The 12,130-nt window shown below is 35.1% G+C and overlaps 1 protein-coding gene across 1 annotated transcript in view; it reads right to left on the reverse strand.

The window, feature by feature from the left end:
- Nucleotides 1–12,130, reverse strand: part of LOC117403391 (ryanodine receptor 2) — a 276,853-nt gene that overhangs the window by 11,898 nt on the left and 252,825 nt on the right. Inside the window, exons 95-99 of the mRNA XM_059023822.1 lie at nucleotides 10,235–10,277; nucleotides 9,664–9,797; nucleotides 8,236–8,296; nucleotides 5,474–5,620; nucleotides 4,978–5,112 (exon numbers count right to left, since the gene is read on the reverse strand). Of these exons, the coding sequence (XP_058879805.1) occupies nucleotides 4,978–5,112; nucleotides 5,474–5,620; nucleotides 8,236–8,296; nucleotides 9,664–9,797; nucleotides 10,235–10,277 (520 nt within the window). The remainder of the gene's footprint in view (nucleotides 1–4,977; nucleotides 5,113–5,473; nucleotides 5,621–8,235; nucleotides 8,297–9,663; nucleotides 9,798–10,234; nucleotides 10,278–12,130) is intronic.

Below are 12,130 nucleotides of genomic sequence, written 5' to 3' on the forward strand. Positions count from 1 at the left end.
AAAAGTTAGGTGTTTGTGTACATCTGTGTATTAGCTCATTTTTGTTTACTTTTTCTAGGAGATTCATTACTTGTCTGTAGTCATTACTAGTATTTAGTTATGTATTTATTATTATTTTTTTAACATAATATTTGTGTAAAAGAATGAAGAATAATTATTTCGTTGTTTTTTTTTTATTTTTGGTTTAGTTTTTATTTTTACTTTGTGTTTGTAGCCTTTGTAAAGAACAAAGACATTATTTAGCTGTACTCATTATTACTATTATTATTTAGCCATGTATTTTATTATTAGTTTACTTTTGTGTGTGTGTGTGTGTGTAAAGAACAGTCACTATTATTATTATTAGCTTACTTTTTTTCTTTGTGTGAAAAACGATGGATAATCTTTATTATTATTATTATTATTATTATTATTATTATTATTATTATTATTATGATTATTATTATTATTATTATTAATTGGTATTTATTTTAATGTTTTATGTGGGTGTGTGTAAGCCAGAAAATGGATGGAGACAATCAGTTCCAGCATCTGGTTCAGTCACTGAAGAGGAGGAGGGCCCTGACTGAGGATGCCGTTCCCATTTGCAAACCACCTGTACCAACCTCAACCCTAACCTCAACCCAAACCCTAACCCTAACCCTAACCTCAACCCTAACCCTAACCCTTGACATCCGTCTCATCTTCTCACTCTCTTCACGTGCTGGAACTGACGAGCTCTGAAAAGAATTGCTGGCTTTGCTACCGTAAACATAGAAAAGAGCAGAAGGATTGTTTGCATGGTGCCAGAATGCAACAGGAAGCCGCTTTGCTTAGTTTAAAATCGGAACTGTTTTCAAACTTGGCACTCCCCCGAAGGTGATTCTTTTCATTAAAACGAACAAACAAAAAAAGTAGATCTCCATACGTGAACAGGGTGCTTGTTGTTCAGTTTCATCATTTTGATGTTGCCTCACTGTTCATTCACTGTTTTTATAGCATGTTGTCTTGTTTTCTAACTGCATGTTGCCTAGCAGTTTACAGATGTCTCTTTTTCATCTTTCTGTAATGACAATTTACTGTAAGTAGTTTAGTGATCATTATCTTGTATAAAATGGTAAATTCATAAAAAATTGTTATAAAATATTAATTTTCTGCAATAAAATGTTTTAGCCTGATTTTTATTTATTCTAGTTTTGAAAATAAATAAATAAATACAGCACAATATGGATTTTTTTGTCTCCCTCCCTCCCAAATAAAATTCTTAATATCAAAGTTTTATTTGTAATATTTATAATTGCTTTTTTTATTTATTTATTTTTTACTTGATAACTTGTGTGTTGTTTCTTTATTTTTATACTGAAATATAATTGTACCTCAAACAGGGCAATAATGTTTCCAATTAATCTCACTTTTTGGCAAATCTTAGCCCTGGTCTGCCTTTGCCATTTCAGAGGTTGATTTTTGTAAAATACTATGCATTGTAAAACCTTATCTAGTTCTGCAACTGTACAAGATATTTCAATTCTGATTTCAGATTTGAAATCCTTGACAAATTGTGAAGCTACAATATACACTACGTTTTTTTTTTTTTTTTTTATATGAAACTTGGAATGAGGTAAAAATTGGCAATTTTTAAAAAATATTATTTATTATTTTACATTTGCCATTTCAGAGTTTGTTTTTTGTAAAATACTATGCACTGTATAAGCTTATCTAGCTCTGCAACTGTTCAAGATATTTCAATTCTGATTTCAGATTTGAAATCCTTGGAAGATTGTTGTTTATATAACACTCGAAGAGGTTGAAATTGGCCATTTTAAAAAATAATATTTATTATTATTCATATTTCGATAATTTTTGGGAGGTGTAGCTCATATGAAAAAAAAATCACCCCACAACAAAATAAATTACATCACTGGAAAGATCTTCTTAATGCCTTTCTGTAGGTGTATTGGGGTTTAATTTCTGATTTAAGGTTCCAAAACTACAAGTGCTTAAACAGAAAGTGCTCATATTTATGACCAAATATGATCATTCCCCATAGGCAGCATAGGGTTAAAAGAAAAATACAATTTGACTTTAAATTAATTACTTAATAATTAATAATCTTCATCCCAACAAAGCATCTTAAACTCTTGTGCTGTTTGGTATACGCTAGAGCCTATGGGAGTGAATTACCTAGCAACATAGAATATGCAGGCAGATACGCAACTAAGCAAGGTTTTTATTGATAGTTATTTAAAATCAGAAAAATGAACTGAACACACATCTAGCAAGGTTTTTATAGTTATTTAAAGTCTTTATTAAAAAAATGAAAATGTTTTACTTGACTATTATTTTTAGGTCGAGGGACTATTTTCTGTTGTGGAAGGTTATACCTCAACATGTTAATAAATCTTTAGAAACTATAAATTTCTCCTTTCTTTTTTTATAAAACATTTATAAATCCATTTTATAAAAGCAATAAGGCACTTGAGGGCTTGGGTTGTGCCAGATATTGTCACTTCTTGGTTGGTTGCAGGAACTCGACTGCATCTCGTGCCTAACAACGCAACGAGAAGTGACAGTATCCGAGCACAACCCATGCCCTCTCGTGCCTTATTGCTTAATTAGAACACTCCACTCCAAGCTTGTGTAAAGGTGCAAGCACATTGACTGGGCTTGTACAGTAACAATGGTCAGTGTCAGACACAAGGATGGGGAAACCAGTTTTCAAGGGACACCATCATTTTAGAATCAGCAATATGACAGTACTGTGTTTTAGTCCAGTCTGCAATTTAATCTTTTATTTATTTATTTTTTTTAAATGGATAAGTTGTCTGTAAAGTGTTTACATGTATTGGGGAAAATTTAATTCATCAAAAATGGTAGCAGATCTATTTACTGTCATCGTGGTCTATTATACTGATTAGTGGTAAAATATTGCCACTCTTTAACTCTATATTAATCCATTTGGGGTTTTTCTCTACAGTGACTTATTGGTATATTTGTTAACATTACCATACATAATAAAAAAAAACATGGGGAAATGCAAAGTCTGACCATTTTAATATGGTGGGATTAAGATTCACCACTGTTAAATTATTACAGTTTAAATTTTTACTGACAAAAGCACACTCGGAGACTCACTTGCATAGTCTGATTCTCATCACCTTATTTTCTGTGAACAGAATTCACAGTATCAAGCTCATTTGTTTATTTATTTTTTTGGTTTCATAATTTCTTAAGAAAAAATAACAACAAATTACAAACAAGAGTAAAACATTTTTGGAACAATCCCCTGTATATGTTAAATTATTTGGCCTCTACCATTTTTGGTTACATTTTCAAAGTCTGGAACTGGATACAAAGTTTCTTTTTTTCTTTGCCATCAGTGAAGTATAAGTCCCATATTTTAAAACCTTTGAAAATCATATTAAAAGTTTCTGATATGCTGAGATTACAATACAAGTTAAACGCTACCCATAGGAGTGTGATACCTTCAGTTCTGTGTCAACTGTTTAAGTATGTTACTTGTACGTTACAAGACTTTGATAAATGGAGATGGCATGAACTTGCATGAATGGCCTCAATGATCAGACATACAACAATGACAAATATACAACAGATGGAATGCATGATAAATCTGATCAAAATATTTAATAATCAAGTTTGTGTTTTTTTTAGTACACTATATAATTTGTTTTGTTTTGTTTTTGTTTAGCTCCACATAAAATACAAAATGATTAGGTTGATACTGAGCAGGTACAATAAACCCACATGAAAAAGCAGAAGGAAAGGCTAATTAATTCAACACCATGGTTCTGAGTAGACAACTCATCAGAGACGGCCACGGTGGCAAACATAAACACGACTTATTTATTTATGTAACTATTTATTATGCAGAAACATTTTTAATGCTGTCTGTCTCTGTTGAATAGAACAGATGCAGACAATTAAGGAGTTTTTGTTTTACAAAAGCTTTGATTATCAAACAGTGGGTGCAGAAGGCGATTCATACACAGCATGATTGTCACTCATCTATCTCTGCTGCACGCTTGCTGCCTATCAGCTCGACTAGCATGTACAGTGCTTATTATTATTATTTATTATTATTAATTTTTTGAAATCTCAGGATTTTTATTGGCATAACCTGCATGCAACAGCTATACTGAAGCAGCAGTGTCATCTGTTTCTGGATATAAATGACCATGCATGTTCCTAACTGGAAAACCGGGATTCAAATGTGATACATGCTCACTAAATTGATTAAAAAGACTGCAAGTCCCTTCTGTCACTCATGAGTTTTGTTCATGTAAAGGTGTTAACCTTGAGTCTGTATTTATATGTACCCAGTAATGCATGTTACAGGATACCATTTAACTGTGGATTATGTCTCCATCTGCAGTTTGCATACTGTCTGCTTTAATTAGGTGCAGTTGACTGACCAGCGTTTTTGAATCCCATTATGGTGGCTATGCACTTGTTTTGAAACTTCTCAGGCCTTGTACGTGCTGTCAATTACACTCGAGGAGCATTAGGCTTCAGATGATATTGCACAGATAATTTGGATCCCTTGAGAGAACACAGACACATTCGCTATTTATGTAGTTTTATGGATGGCTGCTAAGCCTAATTTAGTTTTGATTGATATATTTAAAGTGCAACCCAATTTTACAGCATGTTTTTTTTTTTACTTTTCTAGAAATGATACATTTTCTTCACCACCTCCTATTAAGCCGATGGTTTTTGCATTCCAAATATGAATTCTGCTTTTGCAATCATAACAAATACTGTACGTTATTTTTGTGACTACTGGTCTTCTGGTTGGCTGGTGGTATGATTGCTGTTTATAATAGAACACTAGCTACTTGTCTCTGATTGAGTTGTACTCAGTAAATTTAGTAAACACATCAGCAGTGCCTTTCACAGTAGACCCCTAAGCACTATTCCACAGGAGCATGTTTTTTTCTTTAAATATGCAATTGTTTGGAAATGTAAATCCTAAGTACTTACGGTGAGCATATCGTCACATTTCATATCAGGGGTGTCTCCATCTTCATTCTTGTTGTAGAATTTGCGGAAGAAATTAAAAGCTACTACCGTGTACAAGTAGACAACGACAGCCAGCAACCCCACCGTTAACACCAGCTAGAAAACAAGGAAGAGATATGGATTCTATTGAAACAGCTACAGACATATAGTACACAGCAGGTAAAAGGGAGATAATGGAATAACTAATGACATGTATTGCTGACTTCTTAGAATGAAGTGGGTCTCTAAATTAAGTGGGTCTGTGCAAGTTATAAATTTGTTTTCCACAAGAATTAATAATAAAAAAAATCAGCATTTTTTTTTAAATCTTGGATGATTCAAGCTGATAACTAGCTTTTGTATTTATGCTACAGTTCTCAAGGGTTTTTGTTAGGGTTTCCTGAATGGACAGGTGATTATACTGTGCAGTGTTTCGTTTTGTTTCGAATTTTCAATTGAAATGTCTGTTAAAGCATACCTGTTTGCCGTTGTGTGTAACTGATGAGAGAATGGTCCGTAATGTTTTGAATCCCATAGCTATATCCAGTAAATGTGCAGCAAAGAAAAAGTTGTTGTAGTGCCCAAGCACAGACATGGTCATGTACCAGGCTAGGTACAGGAAAGACTACAAAAAAGAGATAAGATGTCATTAATTGAAGTGGGTGGCCTACATTTATTCATTACACAGGACAGCCACGAACTAGGGGTCATCAGGACATGAATCAAGGATCGGTTGACCCACACAATCAGAACTGATTCCAAAGAATCTCACCCCTGGTTCTGGCAAATCCAGTATGATGCAGCGAAAACATATTTTTATGAGAAATTTAGAACAGTCACAATGCACAGTTTGGCTTATCAAACAAAAGAAAAAGGAGAAAGAGGGCTCCCGAGTGGCGCATCCAATAAAAGCGCTCTGCGCAGAGTGCAGGATACACGGTATAGCCTGGAGATCGCGAGTTTGAATCCAGGCTATGTCACAGCCGACCGTGACCGGAAGTTCCTAGGGGGTGGCGCACAATTGGCTCACCGCGCATCAGCAACCCCTGTGGCCGATAGGGCGCCTGTGGTTCTGTAGTGGAGCAGCCATATCTGTGTTGTCCTCCGGCACTATAGGTCTGGTGGCATCGCTGTGGATCTTCAGTGCGAAAAATGACGGCTTGGCAGGAGCACGTTTCGGAGGACGCGTGTTCCAGCCGCCGTTTCCCAAGTCGGCGGAGGGGTTTGCGAGCGGTGAGCCGAGGATACAGATAATAATAATTGGGCATACTAAATTGGGGAGAAAACCGGGGTAAAAATTTGGCGACGACTAAATTTTTTTAAAAAAAGAAAAAAAAATTAAGAAAAAAGAAAAAGGAGAAAGGATTGAGCAAAGTTGTACGTGTACACTCCCAATAGGATCTCTTTTGTTTTGATGTGATGCAGACAGCAATAAAATGTACTTGGTGAGTAAATTATGTGTCTACAGTTTTTTTCTGGCTTTGTGAGCAGTGCACAGGTGTAGAAATTTGATTGAATTCCACAGGAAGAACGGAAATAACGCATTGGCTAGCTATATATATATATATATATATATATATATATATATATATATATATATATATATATATATACTGTGCTACACCGTCATAACGCAACCCATTATAGTGCAGAATCGGTTATAACACAGGAAGGTTGTGGCTAGCATTTCCCCCATAATGCAATTTGACTCACAAACATTGGGTTTTATTGTTAACCCATTGAAGTTGAAACTGGGACATATAGTACTTACAAAGCTCGCGTGCTTGCACTTACAAAGCTTGCGTGCTTGCACTGTATTTTTTTTCTAAAAGTAAAAACAAACTGTCAGTTAAAGTTACAAAACAAGTACGAAACAATACAAGTGTGTATAAACATCTTTGGATTATGTGTTATTTGTTTACAGTTTACAACATTTATTATACAAATATACAATTTAAATGGTGTAAACTTTAAACTGGTGGAATAGCAGTTTCTATTTTACTGTATATATTGTAACGACCCGGGATTTATACTGTTACAGGACTGGTCTATGGACCCTGTGTGTGTGTGCGTGTGCGTGTGTGTAAGCAGGGAAGCGGTAAGCTTGCCTCAGCCAGGATTGATTGATGTCCGGGTAGGCGGGTACATAAGAACATAAGAAAGTTTGCAAATGAGAGGAGGCCATTCAGTCCATTTTGCTCGTTTGGTTGTTAGTAGCTTATTGATCCCAGAATCTCATCAAGCAGCTTCTTGAAGGATCCCAGGGTGTCAGCTTCAACAACATTACTGGGGAGTTGGTTCCAGACCCTCACAATTCTCTGTGTAAAAAAGTGCCTCCTATTTTCTGTTCTGAATGCCCCTTTATCTAATCTCCATTTGTGACCCCTGGTCCTTGTTTCTTTTTTCAGGTCAAAAAAAGTCCTGAAAGTCCACATCAACACAGACAGAGCTAACAGCGGAGTCAGACAAGCTGCTGTGTGAATATGCAAGACTGTTTGTTGTTTTTGGTGTGGCCCAGGCTGACAGGGGCCGGGAATAATCGTCCCAATAAACCTGCAAATTATGTGTGTGTCCTTCCTTCATTTTCCACGGTACGCTACAGTATTAATTTGGTCATTGTAAATCATTTCAGGAATAAAAATGCCAACATTCGTTGTAAGGCGAAGCACAAATAACACCGTCTCCAATTATGGACCCCGACAACCACGTTATAACAGGGTAGCACTGTATGTATATATATATATATATATATTATATACACACACATACATATATATATATATATATATATATATATATATATATATATATATATATATATATATATTAATTATCTTCTCGTAAGAATAGCTAAAACATCATAAAAAGGATTGGGAACAACAGAAATAAAAAATAGCTGTATATCCTCTAGATGACATTGTACAAAAGTATCTCTATTTCTTTAACACATACACATGTACACATATGCACTGGTAGGATGGATTTCATTTATATGATGGTATCTAATTTAGGGTGGTTTTGCTTGGTTACAGTTAAAGATGTTTCAGTATTTGTATTCTACTTTTAATTAGCTGTTGTTTCTTGTTTTGGCTGAATATTACATCTGAATGTATTTCTTAATTTATACAAGGATGCTGTCTACCAATATCCCCTTAAATGACTTTTGTTTCAACAATTGACCCCTCCATTTGAAAGCAGAGAAAAAATGTCACAAACTACTGAAGTATATGAGTTACTTACATTGTCTGTGAATACTACTCCTAATTTCCACATTTGATATTTGACATCAATGGAGTTCAGCCTAAAAGAAAACAAAACAAAAAAAAACAGACATAGTCGTTACCAAAGATGTAATTGGGTGCAAAGTGCAGGAAAACAGTGCTGTAGTATTAGAAATGCCTGCTCTTGAAGTTACTGTCAGATGTGTGGGCTCAGGCAGTGCTTCGGAACTCTTTGTACTTTCTCTAGCCAATACACTTCAAACGCTGTCCTTTGAGACAGCTTTCTGCAGCATCATCCTGGTATAAATACAAAGTGTGCTTATATAGTGCCTTTTGTGGGTAATCATACTGAATTAGTTCTGTAAGCAAATCGCCTCTCAAATCAATCTTCACACTAGCTTTAAACTTGCATTTTTTGATATGATACTGTAAGAGACAGTGGTTCATATTTCAACTTGCTTTTTATATTGGAGATATTTTTTTGGCATCTATTTTCTCATTACTCTTTTTGTATACAGGAAGTCACGTATAAAATATTTGCATAACTACACTGCAGTACAGTCAAGAGACATTATTTGGATAGGACATTTTTATTATTATTATTATTATTATTATAATATATTTTTTAAAGGTTTACAGAAAGGCTCACTGTAATTTCTACTTGAACTAATTTTCAGCAGTACAGTTGCAAACTCTACAGTCATTTTTTTTGGTAAACACTTTACATTAAGTGTCTCAAATTACTGTGTATTTACATTGTAGTTACTTAGTACATACATGTGTACTTACACATACTTACAATGTTATTTTTAATAAGGAACTACTATGTAAATACACAGTAATTAGAGACACTTAATGTAAAGTATTACCCATTTTTGTTGTAGAAACATTTTTCTACAAATAAAATTGGATTCTTCCTTTCTGACTTACTAGAGTTGCAAAGTTATGGTATAACATTAAAAACCATGAACAAGTTTCCTATTGATCATACTTGCTTGAAAATTATTTTTAATAATGAATTTCATAATTTTTTTCATCCAGTTTCCAATATATAGAACTAAATAAAAACTTTAAATCCTCAATTATGCTGTTTCTAACTTCATAAGCGGCATCATTTCAAGGCTGTTCACCAAGCAGGTCAACTGTTTGGCATGACTGCTGTCTTCTGGCAAGAAAGTGAACAGCAAGCAACATCTCCCTTTCTTTACAGAAGCATTACTAGCAGTGTAAACAGTCTGATACACACAGGGATTGCATGCATCGCACCGGGCAGTGAAGAAGGTTCATAGACAAACTATGTGAAAGAGATTTAGCATAATCATGACACACAACTGCAATAGAAGCCATCAACATTCTATCTGGACTAATTCCAGGGTACACTGTTGAAATAAGGTACCATAAAAAAAATGTATTAAGCCGAGAATAGTTCAAAAGAATGCAAACTCACACTGCTGATAATGAACTGTCTTTCTTTGGCTTCTTTTTCTCTTGTGAATCACTGAAGTCAAGAGCAGCTTTGTCCATTCCCAGTAACTCACTGATCCTGTCCCGGCCATAAAACTCTCCATATTTATCCATGACCTACAGGGGAGGAGAACCAAACAATTACATTGAGCTTCGATAGGATGATTTCAGTTTTTTAAATTAAACACATTTACCCTTGAAAACTAAAAATGAAGAAAACCATATATTTGAACACGACTATCTGTTGGAGCCATGCTTCACCAAGAAATGTGTAACAATTAAAAGTAGTTAATCAAGACTCTAGAATAGTACAATGGCCATCCACTTTCATTGTGATTTTAGATGAAGGGGGTAATCTATCTATGGCACATTAGTTTTAGATAATGACAAATGTTATGGAAGGACATAAAATAACTAAAATGACAAGGAATAATTCCCTCTCTGTTGATCATTTAAATGCATACTGTGCATATAAAAGAAGCCTGGATAATGAAGCCTCTTTGTAAAAAAAAAAAAAAAAAAAGAGAAAGTGAATACAAAGTGTACTTTCTTACCTTTCGTTTTACAAATTTGTCCCAATAATTATTTGGAAAAGACCTGTTAAAAAAAAAATGTTAAAAAGAGTAATTCCGCGCCAACTCAACAAGCAAAGGGGCATTTTGTTTCCCGACCGTCTCAGATTTTGCTAGAAAAATTCGCCTGGTTTTCGGGCCCGTTGAGTTCAGAAATGCTAATCATTTTTTTAAAATGAAAAAATCACCCAAAAATTGAGAATCAAGCAAAACATTTTGGTATCCGCTGATATTTGATTTTTGGCAGATTTTTGAATTTGCATTTGTCATGCATTCATGCATTGCTTATGGTCACTTTGGTGAGGCTAAAGTATCACATACTCCTAACCGAACTGGCGTTATTCTTCAATTTTGCACTGTTTGGGGTTGGATCTAGAGTAAAAAGTGACAGGGTGTGCTTCCAGTGGCACTAGCTTGGAGCTGAGGGGTTATGACCTTGTATGTGGAACTTAGATTTCTTTGTTACAGTGACACATTTGAAACTACCAAAACCTCACTTAGGTGCGTTTTAAAAACTAAAAACTGATAAAACTTTAGGTGCTTGAGGGGTTAACCATTTCATGATCTTTATGACATGCTTACCGTACCGTATCGGGTTTCCAATCTCAAAATGTCCTTTTGTCACTATTAAAAAAAAAACAAAAAACTTCCCAGTTTATCCCACCGTTTGCATACGCATGCCTTCCACCATCTTGACAACGCAGCATGCTTGTCATGTGGTTTTGAACATGCTGGCAACTGGCACATCCTGATGAAACAGGACTTGGCCTATTGTGGCAATGTAGAGTTTCCCTGCCACTGAAGACTTAAAGTCCAAAGACTTTCAGGTGTGCCTGTACAGGAGACTACAAGGAATGAGAAGAAACAGAGAGAGAAACAAAGGAGAGAGAGAGAGAGAGAGAGAGAGAGCGAGCGAGTAGACAGGACAGTTGCCATTTTTAGATGGTTTTTGGTCCTTGAGTCATTGTTTATTTTGCGTTTTGTTGAAATAAAACATGTAACCGTATCTGATCATTTTGTTTTGTATCTTTCAGAATATTAATAGGAATTATAAACAGTTTAAGTTTATGTACGTGCACAAGCGCACTAATGAGCTGCACACTCTTTAAAGGGAGGACTGCTCTTTCCGGCATCGATCAACTGACACCTTTGGTCGAATTCTGTGAAGATGACCAAAAGCTGCTGCGGCTGAGGTTCCCTGGAGAAGGTGATCCAGTGAATATATGCCTGTACCATCTTCAAGTTTAGACCTGATAAGTAAAAGCATCTCATAGATCCGAAGTGGTGTGATGAACCCACTAAAAGCCACAAGACACAGGGATTGATTAAAGGCAGTAAAGTCACTGAACTTTGTGATGTGTGGTTTCTATAGCAGTTGTTAACCAACCACTCTGCATGCAACTTTTAAAATGGTTAAGATCCTTTCCTTTTTGTGTAGTTACATACTTGTCATAATAACTGAGATTTTTAGTTTGATTCCAGTAGGAGTAGGTGTGAAATTCTAGTGACGCCGGAAGTTGTTAACCCCTCAAGTTCCTTAAGTTTACTATGATAATCTATTTTTTGTGTTTTCTATCACTTTGTAGTTTTTAAAATGCAACTAATTGAGGTTTTGGTAGTTTCAAATGTGTCACTTTTTACTCTAGATCTAACTTCAGACAATGCAATATTGAAGAATAACACCAGTTCAGTTAGGACTGTGTGGTACTTTCGCCTCACCAAAGTGGCCATAAGCAATGCTCGAATGTATGATAAATGCAAATTAAAAAATCTGCCAAAAATCCAAAATGTTTTGTCTTGTGGATCTGTGGCGGGGTGTCCCGCCCCTATGTATTTATTTATTATTGTTGGTATTTGTTTGCGGCGCGGATAAAAGCG

This window comes from Acipenser ruthenus, chromosome 5 (assembly GCF_902713425.1).
Source record: "Acipenser ruthenus chromosome 5, fAciRut3.2 maternal haplotype, whole genome shotgun sequence".
NCBI classification, from domain to species: Eukaryota; Metazoa; Chordata; class Actinopteri; order Acipenseriformes; family Acipenseridae; genus Acipenser; species Acipenser ruthenus.